The 20869-nt window shown below is 51.3% G+C and overlaps 1 protein-coding gene across 1 annotated transcript in view; it reads right to left on the reverse strand.

Annotated features, from left to right (window-relative positions):
- The window catches only part of lamb2l (laminin, beta 2-like), a 95253-nt gene that overhangs the window by 8244 nt on the left and 66140 nt on the right, over positions 1-20869 (reverse strand). Inside the window, exons 22-29 of the mRNA XM_072280214.1 lie at positions 20189-20373; positions 14395-14636; positions 13554-13757; positions 12248-12392; positions 10708-10915; positions 5860-6001; positions 1180-1356; positions 416-575 (exon numbers count right to left, since the gene is read on the reverse strand). Of these exons, the coding sequence (XP_072136315.1) occupies positions 416-575; positions 1180-1356; positions 5860-6001; positions 10708-10915; positions 12248-12392; positions 13554-13757; positions 14395-14636; positions 20189-20373 (1463 nt within the window). The remainder of the gene's footprint in view (positions 1-415; positions 576-1179; positions 1357-5859; positions 6002-10707; positions 10916-12247; positions 12393-13553; positions 13758-14394; positions 14637-20188; positions 20374-20869) is intronic.

Consider the following 20869-nt stretch of genomic DNA (forward strand, 5'->3'; position numbering starts at 1 on the left):
TTTCCGATTCCCTCCACTTCCCACCTCCCCTTCCTCAAAGGGTCATTGAGTACCTCACGGAATCAAGCTCATGTTATCCATCGACTACCCATCTACACTGATCCTACAGAAACCTGTCTATTTCTCCGTTTTGTGCCTAGTGTTACACTGTGACCCGGGTTCAATTCCTGCCACCAACTTGTTGTAAGGACGTTCTCCCCGTGACTGCGTAGGCTTCCTCCGGATATCCCGGCTTCCGCCCACATTCCGGAGACGCAGGGCTCAGTAAGTTGTGGGTTTGCGATGGTGGCACCGGAAGTGTGGAGACAACCCTTGGACTGAGCTGCTTGTTGATGCAAATGACACGTTTCACTGGATGTTTCAATATTCTGATGTGCAGGAGATACAGATAAAACTGATCTAACCCAGTCCGTACCGTCTAATCTGTCTAGGCTGCTGGCCGCTTGCTTCCCCAGCTTCTCCGCCTCCTCCTGGATCTTCCTGATCCGCTCGCCCCCTCCAGCGTCGGCGTTCCCCAGTGCCTTCACTTTGTCCTTCAGCTCCTGGTAACGCCTCTCTGCCTCCTGCAGGTCGTTCTGCAGGCGGAAGGAAGGGGTGAGAGGGAAGCTCCCGCGATGAATGGCTGGTGATGGAGAAGTGGCAAGGAGGCAGGCCAGTGCCAGTGCCTGATTCTGTTGCAGGGACAGTCCCACCCCAGGGTGGCAGGGAAACAGCTCCCCACCTAGCGTTCCCAGCAGGCACACAGCAGGAACTGGACCGAGTTGGGCTGGGAGGCTGCCAAGCTTGCATGACCTGCCCTGCCAGCAGTCACCAGGTGAGTCATGGCCTTTGATCGGTGGGTACTGGTTGAAAGGTTTCAAGGAATATTGGCCAAACATGGGCAAATGGGCATGTTGTTGGCAGGGATGAATTGGGCTGATTGGACTCTATCCATGGGTTATAATTGTACGATTCTCCCAGGAGCTCATCTGGCTCACTGGTGGGATGGTGCTAAGCAGTTGGAGCAGTGTAGAGGGTTGGGTCTGAGCAAAGAGACACTGTTCAGACCACAGGGTCTGGAGGGAACCCACGGGGGGGGGTGTTTGGTGCCAGAGGGTTCCTGACCACAATCCCAGTGTACCTGTACCCATTGGGAACTCCGGCGGGGCGAGGGATGGGAGTGCAATGGGCTGTACTCACGGCTTCCAGCTGCTCTGTGCGGTTCCGGGCGTCCAGCGCCGCTCTCTTCGCCTCCTCCGCCTGCTCCCTGTTGGCGACGGTTTTATTCTGTAGCGCCTCGACCCCCATGAACAGGTTGGCCAGTCTCTCTGCTGCGGCCATCAGCTGCAACTCGAGGACAGTCAGCAGCTTGTTCACCTGAAACACACACATCTGTGGTGAGGGGGCAGGCAGCCTGTAAACCCCTCACTCAGGTGATACGATTATGTCTTCTTTAGGAGTTTCAGGAGATTTGGTACGTCACCAAAGACTCTCACAAATCTCTACAGGTGTACCATGGACAGCAGTCTGACAGGCTGCATCACCGTCTGGTATGGGGGCTGGGGGGGTCACTAGGTCGGAAGGAAGCTGCAGGGATTTGAAGATCCAGCGGGGTCCGTCCTGGGCACAGCACTCCCCACCATCGAGGGCATCTCCAAAAGGGAGCGCCTCAGGAAGTAGCGTCCATCTGGGGCGTGCCCTCGTCGGGGAGGGGTACGGGGTCTGAAGACACACACTCACTCAGTGATTCAGGAACAGCTGAGTGTTTGGGGTGACACGGGAGTGTAGTTGTCAGTGAAACATTATTACAGAGCTAGTGACACGGGTTCAGTTCCTGCTTCAGTCTGTAACGACTTTGTACATTTTTCCTGTGTGCGTGGATTTCTTCTGGGTACCCCAGTTTCCTCCCACAGTCCAAGGATGTACCGGTTAGGAGGTTATGGGTCACATGGGGTGTAATGGGGGGCACAGACTCGTTGAGCCTGAAGGGCCCTGTTACCATCTTGTATCTTGAAATAAAAATAGATTCTTCCCCACTGCCTTCAGATTCCTGCTTATACAATGCTCCTGACAGGTTCCCTGACCAGTCCCGATATGATGCCGCCGACCAGTCGCTGTACGATGCCCCTGACCAGTCCCTATACGATGCCCCTGACCAGTCCCTATACGATGCACCTGACCAGTCCTTATACCATGCACCTGACCAGTCCTTATACCATGCCCCTGACCAGTTGCTATACCATGCCCCTGACTAGTCTCTATACCATGCCCCTGACTAGTCTCTATACCATGCCCTGACGTAGATATCCAGGATGATCCCAGTATTTCTCTCCCCAGGTTGAAATGTCTAAGACCAGGGGGTATGCGTTCAGTGTGGGGGGCGGGGGGAGAGAAGGAGATGTGGGGGCAGAGAGTGGTGGGTGTGTGGAACGTGGTGGTAGGGGCAATTGCGATGAGGGTTTTGAAGCGGCACTTGGACAGACACATGGACTGCCAGGAGCGACAAATTGGAGATTGAGGTGTGGGTACTCAGGTTTAAATACTACGTTGATTTTAGTGACAAAACACGGAAATGGGAGGTGCGAGTCTTGTAATCAACAAGAAACGGTTAAGCATGTACTGGCGAGGTATCCAGCTATAATCAACAGGGGGCTTAGTTTATTTTAATGCTATCACAGAACGAAAAACAATTTAACATTAACAATATTTTACAGAAAGGATCGCGGGACTATTGCTTTAAATATAGTGCAGGTCATTAAGAATACAGAACTTTTTATAGGATATGACACAAGTATAAATATACAGGATTTCGATATCCTGACCCACACTCCAGTTCAGAAGGTGACGGTAAAAAGCGGTTTGCCAAACACCATTAAACCTCTGATGAAGAAGGGGAAGAAATGGAGGGATATGGACATTGTGTAGGTAGGGGGGACTAATATCATTGGGTTTTGCTTGCTCATTTAATTTGTGCGGCGCTACATTGTGGGCCGAAGGGCCTGTTCCTGTTTTATACTGTCTGCTGTTCTCAGGAACGTTGTACAATCTGGACAGTTGTTGTAGTCCTGTTGTTTGTCGCCCCCAAGTGGCCAGACAACAACACAACAGCGGAGTGGTGAGTTACCTCCTGGACGCCCCCAAGCGGTCACACAACATATTCAGGGGGAAAGTGAGTAGCCAGAGGGTGTTAGACCACAAGATAAAGGATCTAAATTAGGCCATTTGACCCATCAAGTTCACTCTGCCATTCCATCATGGCTGATTTATTAGTCCTCTCAACCCCAGTTTCCTGCCTTCTCCCTGTATCCTTTGACATCCTGACAAATCAAGAACTTATCAACCTCCACGTTTAATATACCCAATGCCTCGGTCTCCACAACTGCCTGCAGCAATGAATTCTACAGATTCATTGCACTCCGGCTAAAGAAATTCCTCCTCATCTCCATTCTAAAGGGACGTCCCTTATTCTGAGGCAGGGCCCTCTGTCCTAGAAATTCTCCTCATCCACTCCATCTCGGACTTTCAATATTAAAAGTAGGTTTCAATAAGATATCCCCTGTAAACGCCAGCAAGTACAGAGCCAGAGCCATCAAACGCTCTGCGTTTTAGCATTAGTATACATTGGTACTAATGACACAGGTAAAGAAGGATCAAGGTCCTGCAGTGTGAAAGTAGGGAGGTAGGCAGAAGATTAGGGAGCAGGCTCTGGGTTACTGGTAATGATGAGGAACTGGTGCTAATAGAAAGCATTTAGATTCTTGGGTTTGGGATCTATCTGGGGCAGAGGTGACCTGCACTGATGTGATGAAATGCTCTGTATGGACTGCATTCAGGACAAAATCTTTCACTGGACCTCAGTACATAAGACCAGAAGACATGGGAGCAGAATTAGGCCATTTCATCATGTCTGATCCATTTTATTTCCTCCTCAGCCCCATTCCCTGGCCTTCTCCCCGTAACCTTTGATGCCATGGCCAATCAAGAACCTATCAATCTCTGCCTTAATTACACCTAATGACCTGGCCTCCACAGCTGCCCAATCCTCTATCTACCCGCTAATTTTTGCTTTGTTGTATGCCTTTTTTTTTTGCTTTTACATTAGCATTGACTTCCCTTGTCAGCCACTGTTGTACTATTTTATATTTTACCATTTGAGTATTTCTTTGTTTTTTGGAATACATCTATCCTGCACCTTACACATTTTTCCCAGAAACTCACATCAGTGCTGCTCTGCTGTCATCCCTGCCAGCAGCTCCTTCCAATTTACTTTGGCCAACTCCTCTCTCATACCACTGTAATTTCCTTTACTCCACTGAGATACTGCTACGTCAGACTTTACTTTCTCCTTATCAAATTTCAAGATGAACTCAATCCTATTGTGATCACTGCCTCCTAGGAGTTCTTTTACCTTAAGCTCCCTAAATCACCTCTGGTTCATTGGACAACACCCCATCCAGTATAACTGATCCCCTAGTAGGCTCAATGACAAACTGCTCTAAAAAGCCGTCTCATAGGCATTCACTCTCTTGAGATCCATTACCCATTTTGCAATCGACCTGCATGTTGAAATCTCCCATGACTACCATAACATTGCCCTTCTGACTCGCCTTTTCTATTTCCTGTTGTCTACATCCCAGTTACTGTTTGGAGGCCTGTATCTAGCTGCCATCAGGGTCCTTTTACCCTGGCAGTTTCTTAACTCAACCCACAAGGATTCAACATCTTATGATCCTATGTCACACCTCTCTAATTCTCAGTGAGAATGATAAATCTGTTTAGCAATGATATAGTGGAGGGGTTGCAGGTTGCACCTGACCTGCAGGGGGAATCAATATCCCTGTGCAGAAAAGAAGCCCAACTGTATTTGTCATGTGTACATTCAAACATAAAGTGAAACAAATCGTTTGCCTCAAATCAAATCAGTGAGTATCAGACAGGTCAGTGTGGGAATGTGTGTGAATATCAGTGTGGGAATGTGTGTGAATATCAGTGTGGGGACGTGTGCGAATGTCAGTGTGGGGACGTCAGTGTGTGGATGTGTGTGAATATCTGTGTATCAGTTAGTAAAGTAATTGTCATTGTAATTGCCCTGTGGTTAGGCTGGGGTTAAATTGGAGGCGCGGCTCAGAGGGTTGAAATGGCCAGTTCTGTGTTGTATCGGCAAACAAATAAATAATTAAACCCTGACTGGTGGAGCATTCACCGAGAAGATGCTGGACTGTGCGAGGTGCCTCAGTGGTGGATTGTGAGGTCCCAGCAGGAAATGCAGAGTTGGGATTTCTTCTACCTATTGTACAGGGGAAGTGAGGCCAGCTGTTTTTGGCTATCTCGGACTGAATGATTCAGCCCAGCCCAGACACAGCGATGTGGGCCAGTGTCACCTTTGACCCGAGAGCAGGGTCAGAGAAGCCTCTGCAACCTTAGTAATGAGGTATTTGCTCTCAGCGTCCCCAGCCTGTTCAGTTCTGTACCATTGGAATAGTTGAGGTGTGGCGGTCAGCGCAATCGCTTTACAGCGCCAGAGAGGCCTGATTGGGGATCAATTCCCACCGCTGGCCGAACGGGGTTTGTATGTTCTCCCCGTGACTGGGCGAGTTCCCTCTGGGTCTCCCTCTGCAGGCTCCTCTCACAGTCCGGAGGGGTGGGGTGCTGTACCGGTCAGCGTTAGTGAGCTGTGAGTGTGCTCACTGCTGCCGGAAGCGGGGTCACACTTGTGGGCTGCCCCCAGCACATCCTTGTGCCGGTCACTAATGCAAACGATGCAATTCACTCTACGTTTCAATGCTTCAATGTGCTGTTTGACAAATATAATGAATATTTTAAATCTCTCACAGCAAAACGCCACGGGCATTGAGAAACCAAGGATCGGGAAGCAGGTACCTTCCGGACTGACTCTTCCAAACTGGCGGAACTCTTTTTTGCTGCTTCCAGTGATTTCTCAGCTAAATCCAGTTTGGCTTTCACAGCGTTAATGTTGGCAAATGCCTGGGTCACCTTGTTTGAGATATCCACGGCTTGTATCCTGTAAAGGAGCAGGTCAGAATCTGGCAGGACACCAATCACACCCATCATACACTCACACTCACACACACTGACACACTCTCACACTCACACCCATCACACACCCATCATACACTCACACACCCATCACACACTCACACACACACTGACACACTCTCACACTCACACCCATCACACACCCATCATACACTCACACACCCATCACACACTCACACACACACACACACACTGACACACTCTCACACTCACACCCATCACACACTCACACACACACAGACACCAATCACACTCACACACACACCCATCACACAGACACCAATCACACTCACACACACACCCATCACACAGACACCAATCACACTCACACACACACTGACACACACTCTCACACTCACACACACACACAGACACACACTCACACACACACCCATCACACACTCACACACACACACACACACACACACACAGACACCAATCACACTCACACACACACACTCACACACTGACACACACAGACACACTCTCACACTCACACCCATCACACACCCATCATACACTCACACACCCATCACACACTCACACACTCTCACACTCACACCCATCACACCCATCATACACTCACACACCAATCACACACTCACACACACACACAGACACACTCTCACACTCACACCCATCACACAGACACCAATCACACACACACACCAATCACACACTCACACACACACTGACACCAATCACACACACACAGACACACTCTCACACTCACACACACTGACACACTCTCACACTCACACCCATCACACAGACACCAATCACACACACACACACCAATCACACACTCACACACACACACAGACACACTCTCACACTCACACCCATCACACAGACACCAATCACACACACACACACCAATCACACACTCACACACACACTCTCACACTCACACCCATCACACCCATCATACACTCACACTCACACACACTGACACACTCTCACACTCACACCCATCACACAGACACCAATCACACACACACACACCAATCACACACTCACACACACACACAGACACACTCTCACACTCACACCCATCACACAGACACCAATCACACACACACACACACTGACACCAATCACACACACACACACACAGACACACTCTCACACTCACACACACTGACACACTCTCACACCCATCACACAGACACCAATCACACACACACACACCAATCACACACTCACACACACACACTCTCACACTCACACCCATCACACCCATCATACACTCACACTCACACACACTGACACACTCTCACACTCACACCCATCACACAGACACCAATCACACACACACACACCCATCACACACTCACACACACACACTCTCACACTCACACCCATCACACAGACACCAATCACACACACACACACCAATCACACACTCACACACACACACAGACACACTCTCACACTCACACCCATCACACAGACACCAATCACACACACACACACCCATCACACACTCACACACACACTCTCACACCCATCACACCCATCATACACTCACACACCAATCACACACTCACACACACACACAGACACACTCTCACACTCACACCCATCACACAGACACCAATCACACACACACACACCAATCACACACTCACACAGACACACTCTCACACTCACACCCATCACACAGACACCAATCACACACACACACACCAATCACACACTCACACACACACACAGACACACTCTCACACTCACACCCATCACACAGACACCAATCACACACACACACACCAATCACACACTCACACACACACTGACACCAATCACACACACACACACACACACTCTCACACACAATCAGACTAACAGCACAGACACTAGATCCTGAGTGGGAGGCGGGGAGCAGTTGAGGGATTGGGAGGGCAGGAGTTGTAGAATGCACAGAGGAGAGAGTTGAGGGATTAGAAGGGGTTGAGTTCAGGGATTGGGATGGAGGGTATTGAGAGATTGTGACGGAGGGAGTTGAGGGATTGGGGGGGATTTAAGGGATTGGAGTGGAGGGTATTGAGAGATTAAGAGGAGAGGAATTGAGGGATTGGGAAGGAAGGGGTGATTGCAAGGTAGTTGAGGGATTCAGAGGAAAGGAGTTGAAAGATTGGCTTTGTTGGTGTTGAGGGAATGTGAGGGATTGGGAAGAAGAGATTTGAGAGATTGGGAGGGAGCTGAGGGATTGGGAGAAGAGGGACTTGATGGAGAGAGTTGAGGGATTAGGATGTGAGTATCGTGAGGTTTGGTGGGGAGGGAGTTGAGGGAATGGGAGTGAAGGGAGTTAAGGGATTGGGAAAGAGAGAAGTGAGGAATTGGGAGGGGAGGGATTTGGGGGATTGGGAGGGGAGGAGTTCGGGTATTGGGGGGAGTTGAGGGATTGAGAAGAGAGGAGTTAAGGGATCTGGAAGGCAGGAGTTAAGGGATTAGGAGGCGAGGGAGTTGAGGGATTCAGAGGAGAGGAGTTGAGGGATTCAGAGGGGAAGAGTTGAAGGATTAGGAGGGGAAGCAGTTGAGGAAGTTGAGGGATTGGGAGCAGAAGGGGTTGAGCTATTGGGAGAAGAGGGAGTTGAAGGATTGGGAGGGGTGGAATTGAGGAATTGTGATTGGTGAGATTTGAGGGATTGAGAGGGATTGGGACTGGAGGAACTGAGGGATTGCAGGGGAGGGATTTGAGAGATTGAGTGGAGTGGTGTTGAGGGATTGTGCAATGCTGAGGGATTGGGATGACAGGAGGGAATTAAGGAATTGGAAGGCAAGGGAGTTTAGGGATTGAAAAGGGAGTTATTAAGGGATTTGAAAGGGAGGGATTGGGAAGTGAGAAATTGGGAAGTGAGGGAGTTGAGGAATTGGAGAGGAGGGAGATGAGGGTTTGAGAGAGGAAGAGTTGAGTGAGTCAGCAGGGAGGAGTTGAGGGATTAGGAGGGGAGGCAGTTCAGGAATCAGAAGGGGAGGTGTTTAGGGATTGACAGCGGAGGGAGTTGAGAAATTGGGAGGGGAGGAATGGAGGGATTGAGTTGAGGGATAGGGAAGGCAAGAATTGAGATATTGGGAGGGTTTGAGAGACTAGCAAATTAAGAGTAGAGGGATTGGAATGGGGAATTTGAATCAGGAGGGGGTGGATTTGAGGGATTAGGAGGGAAGGCATTTGAGGGATTGGGATGGAGGGAGTTGAGTGATTGGGAAGGAGGGAGTTCAGGGTATGTGTGGGACTTGAGGGATTGGGAGGGGAGGAGTTGAGAGTTGGCTAGGGTTTGAGTCAAGGGATTGAGAGGGTGTTGAGGGATTTGGGAGAGAATTGATGGATTGGGAGGAAGAGAGTTGAGGGATTGTGAGGGAGAGAGTTGAGGTATTGGGAGAGAGAGAGTTGATGGTCTGGGAAGGTGTTGAGAGATTGGGAGGGAGAGAGTTGAAGGATTGGGAGGGAGATATTTAGGGTATTGGGAGGGAGATCGTTGAGGTATTGGGAGGGAGAGAGGATGGTCTGGGAAGGTGTTGAGAGATTGGGAGGAAGAGAGTTGAGGGATAGGGAGGGGAGAGAGTTGAGTGGTAGGGTGGGGAGAGAGTTGATGGATTGGGAGGGACAGAGTTGATGGATTGGGAGGGAGAGAGTTGAATGGTTGGGAGGGAGAGAGTGGATGGATTGGGAGGGAGAGAGTGGATGGATTGGGAGGGAGAGAGTTGAATGATTGGGAGTGGAGGGAGTTGATGAATTGGGAGGGATAGAGTTGAGGGATTGGGAGGGAGGGAGTTGAACAATTGGGAGGGATAGAGTTGAGGGATTGGGAGGGGAGAGAGCTGAGGGATTGGGAGGGGAGAGAGTTGAGGGATTGGGAGGGGAGAGAGTTGAGGGATTGGGAGGGGAGAGAGTTGAGGGATTGGGAGGGAGAGAGTGGATGGATTGGGAGGGAGAGAGTGGATGGATTGGGAGGGAGAGAGTTGAATGATTGGGAGTGGAGGGAGTTGATGAATTGGGAGGGATAGAGTTGAGGGATTGGGAGGGAGGGAGTTGAACAATTGGGAGGGAGGGAGTTGAGGGATTGGGAGGGGAGAGAGCTGAGGGATTGGGAGGGGAGAGAGCTGAGGGATTGGGAGGGAGAGAGTTGATAGATTGGGAAGGAGTTAATGGATTGAGAGCGGAGAGAATTGAGGGATAGGGAAGGGAGGGAGTTGAGGAATTGAGAGGGAGTTGAGGGTTTCGGAGGGAAGGAGTTGAGGGATCGACAAGGGAATTGAGCAATTGGTAGGGAAGCAGTTGTTGGATTGGGCAGCAGAGGGATGAATTGAATGAATGGGAGGAAGTTGAGGGATTGACAGAGGAGGAGTTGACGGATCGGGAAGGAGAAAGTGAGGGACTGGGAAAGAGGAGGTTGAGGTATTGGGATGAGAGGGAGTTGAGGGTTTGGAAGGGGAGTAGTTGAAAGAATGGGAAGAGAGGGAGTTGAGGGATTTGGAGGGGGTCACTCCTGGCCTCCTTAATCCCCTTCATATTCTCCTCTTTTGTTCTCTTCAGCCTCCTCCCCTCAATTCTCTTTTCCTACTCCCAACCATAACAACACTCGCTCTCCATTCCACTCTCCCTTCTCCACATCCCCGCTCTCACCCCTCACCACACCCTCCGTTCCTCGGTCGCTCCCCCGCACTAACTTCACTTTCTCTGCCCGCTTGCTGAGCTTCTGCGCCACCTGGAGGTTCTTCATGGTGCTGTTGAGAACAGCATCCACGTCCGTCACACGTCCCAGCATGTCTCTGATCTGCTGCATGATCTTCTGCAGGTCGAGTGGGGTGGCTGGTATGGAGATACTCAACACCATGTTGGCCACCAACTCAATGCTCTCAGGGTCGGCACCCTCCTCTGAAACATAACCAACCTCCTCCCATGAGTGATCAGACACCCTGGCACTGCCCCCCCCCCCCCACTGCACACCACTCAAACACAACCTATCCCTACTCCACCAGTGATGAGAGACCACGGCTACACTCACCCCCCGAGAGTGTGCGATGGGACGGTGTGGAGTGAGTTTCACCCTGTGTCTGACCCCAGGAGTGAGTGATGGGACGGTGTGGAGGGACCTTCACTCTCTGTCTGACCCCGGGAGTGCGTGACGGGACAGTGTGGAGGGAGCTTCACTCTGTGTCTGACCCCAGGAGTGTGTGATGGGACGGTGTGGAGGGAGTTTCACTCTGTGTCTGACCCCGGGAGTGTGTGATGGGACGGTGTGGAGGGAGTTTCACTCTGTGTCTGACCCCGGGAGTGTGTGATGGGACGGTGTGGAGGGAGTTTCACTCTGTGTCTGACCCCGGGAGTGTGTGATGGGACGGTGTGGAGGGAGTTTCACTCTGTGTCTGACCCCGGGAGTGTGTGATGGGACGGTGTGGAGGAAGATTCACTCTGTGTCTGACCCCGGGAGTGTGTGACGGGACAGTGTGGAGGGAGTGTGTGACGGGACGGTGTGGGGGGAGTGTGTGACGGGTCGGTGTGGAGGGAGTGTGTGACGGGACGGTGTGGGGGGAGTGTGTGATGGGACGGTGTGGGGGAGTGTGTGTGATGGGACGGTGTGGGGGGAGTGTGTGATGGGACGGTGTGGGGGAGTGTGTGTGATGGGACGGTGTGGAGGGAGTGTGTGACGGGACGGTGTGGAGGGAGCGTGTGACGGGACGGTGTGGAGGGAGTGTGTGATCAGTCGGTGTGGGGGGAGTGTGTGATGGGACGGTGTGGAGGGAGATTCACTCTGTGTCTGACCCCGGGAGTGTGTGATGGGACGGTGTGGGGGAGTGTGTGATGGGACGGTGTGGAGGGAGTGTGCGATGGGACGGTGTGGGGGGAGTGTGCGATGGGACGGTGTGGAGGGAGTGTGTGACGGGACTGTGTGGGGGAGTGTGTGATGGGACGGTGTGGAGGGAGTGTGTGATGGGACGGTGTGGAGGGAGTGTGTCATGGGACGGTGCGGAGGGAGTGTGTGATGGGACGGTGTGGAGGGAGTGTGTGATGGGTCGGTGTGGAGGGAGTGTATGATGGGATGGTGCAGGGGGAGTGTGTGATGGGACGGTGTGGGGGAGTGTGTGATGGGTCGGTGTGGAGTGAGTGTGTGATGGGACGGTGTGGAGGGAGTGTGTGATGGAACGGTGTGGGGGGAGATTCACTCTGTGCACTAACAGTTTTAACTTTATTTTGAAGTGAGCTCACCATTGAGAAAATCCTTTATGGACTTGATGAATCTGTGAAGATCGGCCACGGTGCTGTTGATGAGATGTTTTGCGGCTGTGGCCTTGTCTAGCGCCTCTGTTGCTTGGGTCTTGGCTTGTTCTGCACGATGCTGAGCATCCTGGATCTGTGGGATGTGTGTGCACTGCTCTGTCACTGAGGCTGTGAGCAGAAGTCCAGCTCCCAGGTAACGCATGTCCCCCAGCCACACCCAGAAACTCAGCCATGTCCCCCCACCTTCAACCACTCTGGAAACAGAATCCTGACAGTCTTTGTTCCTCTTCTCAACTCTCTGCCCTTCCCTAGACACTCCCCCGTTTCCTTCACTCGCCTTCCTCCCCTACTTCCCCTCCAGTCTCTCCCTGCTCATTTCCCAACATCTCCCTCTTTCCTCTCTCCTCACCATCTCTCCCCTCCCTCCCTTCCACCATCTCCACATCTCTCCCCTCCCTCCCTCCCCTCCATCTCCACGTCTCTCCCCTCCCTCCCTCTCCACATCTCTCCCCTCCCTCCCTCCCCTCCATCTCCACCATCTCTCCCCCCTTCCCTCTCCACATCTCTCCCCTCCCTCCCTCCATCTTCACATCTCTCCCCTCCCTCCCTTCCATCTCCACATCTCTCCCCCCCTTCCATCTCCACGTCTCCCCTCCCTCCCCTCCATCTCCACATGTCTCCCCTCCCTCCCCTCCATCTCCACATCTCTCCCCTCCCTCCCTCCCCTCCATCTCCACCATCTCTCACCTCCCTCCCTCCCCTCCATCTCCACATCTCTCCCCTCCCTCCCTCTCCACATCTCTCCCCTCCCTCCCTCCATCTTCACATCTCTCCCCTCCCTCCCTTCCATCTCCACATCTCTCCCCTCCCTCCCCTCCATCTCCACATGTCTCCCCTCCCTCCCCACCATCTCCACATGTCTCCCCTCCCTCCCCACCATCTCCACATCTCTCCCCTCCCTCCCCACCATCTCCACATCTCTCCTCTCACTCCCTTCCACCATCTCCACATCTCTCCCCTCCCTCCCCTCCATTTCCACATCTCTCCCCTCCCTCCCTCCATCTCCACATCTCTCCCCTCCCTCCCTTCCACCATCTCCACATCTCTCCCCTCCATCTCCACCATCTCCACATCTCTCCCCTCCCTCCCCTCCATCTCCACATCTCTCCCCTCCCTCTCCACCATCTCCACATCTCTCCCCTCCCTCCCTTCCATCTCCACATCTCTCCCCTCCCTCCCTCCCCTTCCCTCCATCCGCTCCACCGTCTCTCCAACAGCAACCTCCCTCCCCTACCTCTTGCGCGAGGGTTCGAAGCTGATGCTCTTGGTTCTGTAGAGCCCGGCTGGTGTTGTCTGATCTCCGCTGCGCCTCATCAGCCCAGGTGAGGACTCCCCCACAGCCCGGACCTCCGCACTTTCGCTCGCCCCAGTCGTTCTGACAGTTGGCGCCTCCGCAGGGGTCTGAGGAGCAGGTCAAGCCAGCGGTCGATCCACACACCTGGAGCAGGTAACAGTGTGTGGTAGCAGGTAGAAAGATAAATACCACCCGACTGGAAAGATACCACCCCGGCTGGAAAGACAGCCCCCCCCCCCCCGAGGGCTCCCCCTCCTCCGGCGGTGGTATTGATATACTGGCTTAGATCAGAGTCCTTTTCGCAGGGTGGAAATGGCTAATACGAAGGGGCATAATTTTTAGGAGACTGGAGCAAAGTATTAGCAGGGGATATCAGAGGCACGTTTTTCACACAGAGAGTAGTGGTGGCTAACATTCGGCCGGGGTTGCTGGTGACAGAGGCAGGTACATTTGGAGCATTTGAGTCTCTCCGGTACAGGCACATGGATGAAAGAGAAATGGAGGGCTGTGTGTGGACTCTCTCCATTGTCAGATGTGGCACAGAAACATGCACACAGACACACAGATACACACACACACACTCACATACACACATACAGAGACAGACAGACACATATGCACTCACAAACACACACACTCACACCCACACAGATATACACACTCATACTGACCCACGCACAGACAGACAGACAGACACACACACACACACACACACACACACAGATACACACACAAAGATCAGTGGATTACACTGACACTGAACGGGAGTTGAATCTCTGACCTTCTTATTGATGTTGTCCACTGACAAATCTTCTACCACCATCGATAGATCCTTCAGCCGTTTGCCCTGAGCTGCCATGGCCTTCCTGAAGTTGCTCTCCCGTTGCTGGAGCAGATCCTCCACCTGTGCGTTTGTCTTTGCCGAGTCCCCCACCAGGCTGCCTCTGCCCCAGACTGTCCTATTCATCTCTTGCTCTGCCTCGCGTGACACCTGGTAGGAGGCCTGGATGGCATCGTACAGCTCTGCAAACACCAGGCATTAGACATTACCACCATCTCATTACTACCATCCGGGAGGAGGAACAGGAACATCAGGACTCACACGCAACCATTCAGGAACAGCTTCTTTCCATCTGGAAAAAAGGAAGGGGCTGGAGGAACAGCAAGGATTTGATGGAGTGAATTATCTTTCCTGGTATTGTTAGAGAGGGTCCACAGGAGGTTCATTAGAATGATCCTGGAAATGAAAGGGTTAACATACAAGGAGCATTTGATCCTCTGGGCCTGTACTCGCTGGATTTCAGAAAGTTGAGGGCCTATCTCATTGAAACCATCAAATACTGAAAGACTTTGTCAGGGTGGATGTGGAAAGGACGTTTCCCATAGCGAGTGAGTCCAAGACCAGAGGACACAGATACAGTGGATGTGGAGAGGATGTTTCCTGTGGTGGGGGAGTCTAAGACCCGAGGACACAGATAGAGTGGATGTGGAGAGGATGTTTCCTGTGGTGGGGGAGTTGAGGACCAGAGGACACAGATAGAGTGGATGCGGAGAGGATGTTTCCATGGTGGGGGAGTCTAAGACCAGAGGACACAGATAGAGTGGATGTGGAGAGGATGTTTCCATGGTGGGGGAGTTGAGGACTAGAGGACACAGATGGAGAGGATGTGGAGAGGATGTTTCCCATAGCGAGTGAGTCCAAGACCCGAGGGCACAGCCTCAAAATGGAGGGACGTCCATTCAGAACAGAGATGAGGGGAAATTCCATCAGCCCGAGGGTGGTGAATCTGTGGAATTCATTGCCACAGGCGGCTGTGGAGGCCAAGTCTTTACCCACGAGGTGTTGCACCAAAGGACAGTGGGATGGGAATTGTGGAATGAGCCAGGGCATAGAGGGAGACCAACCAAACTCTCATAGAGTTGTCTCATACAGTATGGAGACAAGCCCTTCAGTCTGACTGCACCATGCTGTCCAATATTTCGGTCTCCCTAGTCCCATCTTCCCACATGTGGCCCATGTCCCTCTATCCATTTACTGTCCATCTGTACGTTACATGTTGTTATTCCACCTGCCTGAATAACTTCCTCGGGCAGCTGGTTCCATATATTCAAAACCCTCTGTCTGTGTGAAGAAGTTACCTCTCAGGTTCCGATCAAATCTCTCCCCCATCAGCTTGAACCCGCTCACGATTCCCCGGCCCTAGGTAAAAGACTGTCTATATCCCTCATGACCTTGTATGCTCTATATGGTCACCCCTCCAGTCTCCTATGTATATACCAGTGAATAAAGTCCCAACCTGCTCAACTCTCTCCATAACGCAGGCCCCCAAGTCCTGGCAACATCCTTGTAAATCTGCTCTGCTCCCTTTCCATTTTAATGGCATCTTTCCTAAAGCAGGGTGACCAGAACGGAACACAATATTCCAAATGTGCCCTCACCATCGTCTGAATAACTGTAACGTCACACCCCATCCCCTGACTGACGAAGGGCAGCGTGCCAAACGTGATGGGAGGTACACGGCTGGTTGGGTGTTGCAACAACCTGGCACTCAACATCAGTAAGACCGAGGAACGGGTTGTGGGCTTCAGGAGAGGGAAGTTGAGGGAACACACCCCAGTCCTCACTGAAGGATAGGAAGTGGAAGGGGAGAGCAGTTTCAGGTTCCTGGGTGTCAGCATCCCTGAAGACCGATCCTGCGCCCAACATACTAATGGAATTGCAATCAAGGCTTGCCAAGTGCCTCTGTTTCATGAGGAGTCTGGGGAGGTTTGCAATATCACCAAAGAACCTAGCAAATTTCTACCAGCGTACCATGGACAGCATTTTGACCGGCTGTATCATTGACTGGTATGGAGGAGCAGGTTGACACTTCCATTGTATCCTAGATAAGGGCAGACCACAGTTTGTGCAGCTTCAGAGCTGTGTGTCAGACATGGCTATAAACACACTGAGACCCCACAGGGGACTGTATTGGCTCCCTTCCTGTTTACCCTGTACACCTCGGACTTTAGATACAACACTGAATCACGTCATCTGCAGAAATTCTCTAATGACTTAGGATAGTTGGGTGTATAAAGGGAGGATGGGAGGATGGATACAGGGCCCTGGTGGAAGACTTTGTCAAATGGTGCAAGCTGAATCATCTGCAGCTCAACATCAGTCAGACAAAGGAGATGGTGATGGACTTTAGTTAGACTAAGCCTGCACTGCTCCCTGTTACTATTGGTGGTGAAGACGTGGATGTGGTGAGGACCTACAAGTACCTGGGGGTGCACTTGGATGACAGACTTGAGTGGAGCACCAACACAGGGGCTGTGTACACGAAGGGCCAGAGTTGTCTTTACTTCCTGAAGATACTGAGGTCCTTTGGAGTATGCAGGCCTCTCCTTCACATGTTCTACCAGTCTATTGTCTATTTTGTGAGGATGTGACTAAACACATTGATGAAGGTAGAGCCATAGATGTAGTGTATATGGATTTTAGCAAGGCATTTGATAAGGTACCCCATGCAAGGCTTATTGAGAAAGTAAGGAGGCATGGGATCCAGAACTGACTTGCCCACAGAAGGCAAAGAGTGGTTGTAGACGGGTCATATTCTGCATGGTCGGTGACCAGTGGTGTGCCTCAGGGATCTGTTCTGGGACCCCTACTCTTTGTGATGTTTATAAATGACCTGGATGAGGAAGTGCAGGGATGGGTTAGTAAATTTGCTGATGACACAAAGGTTGGGGGTGTTGTGGATAGTGTGGAGGGCTGTTAGAGGTTACACTGGGACATTGATAGGATGCAAAACTGGGCTGAGAAGTGGCAGATGGAGTTCAACCCAGGTAAGTGTAAGGTTGCTCATTTTGGTAATCTAGATATGATGGCAGAATATAGCATTGATGCTAAGACTCTTGGCATTGTGGAGGATCAGAGGGATCTTGGGGTCCAAGTCCATAGGACACTCAAATCTGCTGACTATGTGGTTAAGAAGGCATATGGTGCATTGGCCTTCATCAACCGTGGGATTGAGTTTAAGAGATGAGAGGTAATGTTGCAGCTATATAGGACCCTGGTCAGACTCCACTTGGAGTACTGTGCTCAATTCTGGTCACCTCACTACAGGAAGGATGTGGAAACCATAGAAAGGGTGCAGAGAAGATTTACAAAGATGTTGCTTGGATTGGGGAACATGCCTTATGAGAATAGGTTGAGTGAACTCGGCCTTTTCTCCTTGGAGCGACAGAGGATGAGAGGTGACCTGGTAGAAGTGTATAAGATGATGAGAGGCATTGATCGTGTGGATAGTCAGAGGCTCTTCCCCAGGGCTGAAATGGATTGCACGAGAGGGCATAGTTTTAAGGTGCTTGGAAGCAGGTACAGAGGAGATGTCAGGGGTAAATTTTTTATGCAGAGAGTGGTGAGTGCGTGGAATGGGCTGCCAGTGGCGGTGAAGGCGGAAACGACAGGGTCTTTTAAGAGACTCCTGGGTGGCTACATAGAGCTCAGAAAAATAGAGGGCTATGGCTAAAGCCTAGGTAGTTCTAAGGTAGGAACATGTTCAGCACAGCTTTATGGGCTGAAGGGCCTGTATTGTGCTGTATGTTTTCTATGTTCTCTGTTCTAGAACAATCTTCTATGCGGTGGTGTACTGGAACAATGGTATTAACACGGATAGTACCAACAGGCTCAATAAACTGATTAGAAAGGCCGGCTCTGTTATAGGAGTCAAACTGGACACACTGGAGGCTGTGGTAGAACAATCATCCCGACGGAAAATGCTGGCAATTCTGGACAATGTTTCTTATTCACCTTGGCTGAACAGAGGAGCACTTTTAGTAACAGACTAAGACAACTGTGCTGCTCTAAAGAGCGCTATGTGAGGTCATTCTTACCCTCGGCCATTAGGCTCTATAATGAGTCAACCTGTAGCCGGGGAAATTATGACACCCTCCTGTTAGACTGTTTGAGGTAACTTATTTTTTATTCTTTCTTGCTTCTCTTCTAAAATTTCTATATCTGTGCACATGTAATGCTACTGTGGCTCTGTAATTTCCTTTGGGATCAATAAAGTATCTATCTATCTTAATCTATGACCTCTGGTTGTAGTTCCACTCAACCTCAGAGAATGCTTGTATTAACCCCTATCTATACCCCTCATAATTTTGTATGTCTCTATCAAATCTGCTCTCAATCTTTGACGTTCCAAGGAATAAAGTCCTAGCCTTGCATGGGGAACCTCATCAAATGCCTTACTGAAATCCATACACACTACTCTACCTTTATCTATATGTTTTGTTACTGATGTCAGGCTCAGTGGCCTATAATTTTCTGGTTTATTTTTAGAGCCTTTCATTAGTACCTACATGGACCACAACCTCTGGCTGTTCACCCTCCCACTTAAGGATGCTGAGGACTCGATCAGAGATGTCCCTGACCCTGGCACCCAGGAGGCAACATACCATCAGGGAAACACGTTCTCACCCACAGAACCACATTTCTGTTCCCCTAACTAATGAATCCCCTATCACCACAGCATTCCCCTTCTCCCTCCCTTCCCTTCTGAGTTGCAGGGTCAGACTCAGTCCCAGAGACCTGACCGCTGTGACTTTCCTCTGCTAGGCCATCCTCCCCCCGACAGTATCCAAAGTGATATACCCGTTGTTGAGGGGGATGGCCATAGGGGTACTCAGCACTGGCCCCTTAACCCCTTTCCCCTTCCTGACTGTCACTCAGCTTCCTGTGTCCTGCACCTTGGTGTAACCAGTTATCCCTGTGTCCTGTCTATTACCCCCTCGGCCTCCGGAATGATCTGGAGTTCATCCAGTTCCAGCTCCAACTCCATAACGTGGTGTGTTAGAGGCAGCAGCTGGATGCACCTCTCACATGTGTAGTCATCAGGGACACTGGAGGTCTCCCTGCCCTCCCACGTCCCACAACAGGAGCACTCGACTATCCTGCCTGGCATCCCAACGGTCCAAACTGAGCACGTGTGATGAAGGAAGCACAATGAACTGCGTGAGGGTGGGGTGGGGGCGGTGAGGGTAAAACTCTACCTGCAGCTTTTTTGCCTCCTCTCACTCAAGCCTCATCTTGCTGAAGCCTCAAAGAGCTAAAACCTCAAAACCCCCACTCTAACTCTGTGCAGTCCAATGATGGCCACTCTGCTTGGCCCCGACTTACTTTAATTTGTTCTTGCCACTCAATACCAAACGCTGGTTGGCCGCTGTTCAAGGCTCCAAACTGCCACGAGTCACTGCCTTTCCTACTGATCCGGTGAACCTGAGTGAAATCTGTCCGTCCTCTCAGGCTTCCAGTCTCCAATTGGGCACTGATAACTCATCATAATCTTTTTATGTATTGCACTGTACTGCTGCCGCATAACAACAAATTTCACAACGTAGGTGGGTGATAATAAAGCTGTTACCAATTCATATCTTCACCAGCCTGTCTACCTGTAACACCACTTTCTCAAGGGGTTACAAATGCTCTCAAAGAGCTAGAACAGTCCGTGTAGCTGAATGGCCTTTCTGCTACATCGCTCGTTGGAACTCTCTCCTGAATTCAAGACATTACGCAGAAACTTAATCACCTTTAGTGTTTAACGCTGTATGTTTCTCCAGATCCTTGGTTTTCTGGGCAAGCATTGCACTCAGATTCCTGGTCAGTTCCCCCAGCTCCTCTATGTCCCCTTCCACTTTTCCATTTGATTCCAGAATCCTGGAGTTATCCTTCTCCAGACGATCCAGTGTCTTGGACAGAAGGTCCATTTCCTCCCTGGCAAAGGAGTCAACAGTCTCTTGGTCAGTGTAAATGCCCCAGTGTCAGGGAGGGGAGTAGGGACATGAGCGGTTACATAAATGGGGAGGGGTGTAGGGGCCAGAGGGGGTTACAGAGATGGGGAGGGGTGTAGGGGCCAGAGGGGGTTACAGAGATGGGGGGGTGTAGGGGCCGGAGAGGGTTTCAGAGATGAGGAGGCGTAGGGGCCGGAGAGGGTTTCAGAGATGGGGGGGTGTAGGGGCCGGAGAGTGTTACAGAGATGGGGGGGGGGGGTGTAGGGGCCGGAGAGGGTTTCAGAGATGGGGGGGGGTGTAGGGGCCAGAGGGGGTTACAGAGATGGGGGGGTGTAGGGGCCGGAGAGGGTTTCAGAGATGGGGAGGTGTAGGGGCCGGAGAGGGTTACAGAGATGGGGAGGGGTTGTAAAGGTTGGTGCGAGTCTCAGAGATAGGGAGGAGTGTGGGGTACTTGTGGGAATTGCAAGATTAGTGAGAAG

The sequence above is a fragment of the Mobula birostris genome, chromosome 16 (genome assembly GCF_030028105.1).
Source record: "Mobula birostris isolate sMobBir1 chromosome 16, sMobBir1.hap1, whole genome shotgun sequence".
NCBI lineage: Eukaryota > Metazoa > Chordata > Chondrichthyes > Myliobatiformes > Myliobatidae > Mobula > Mobula birostris.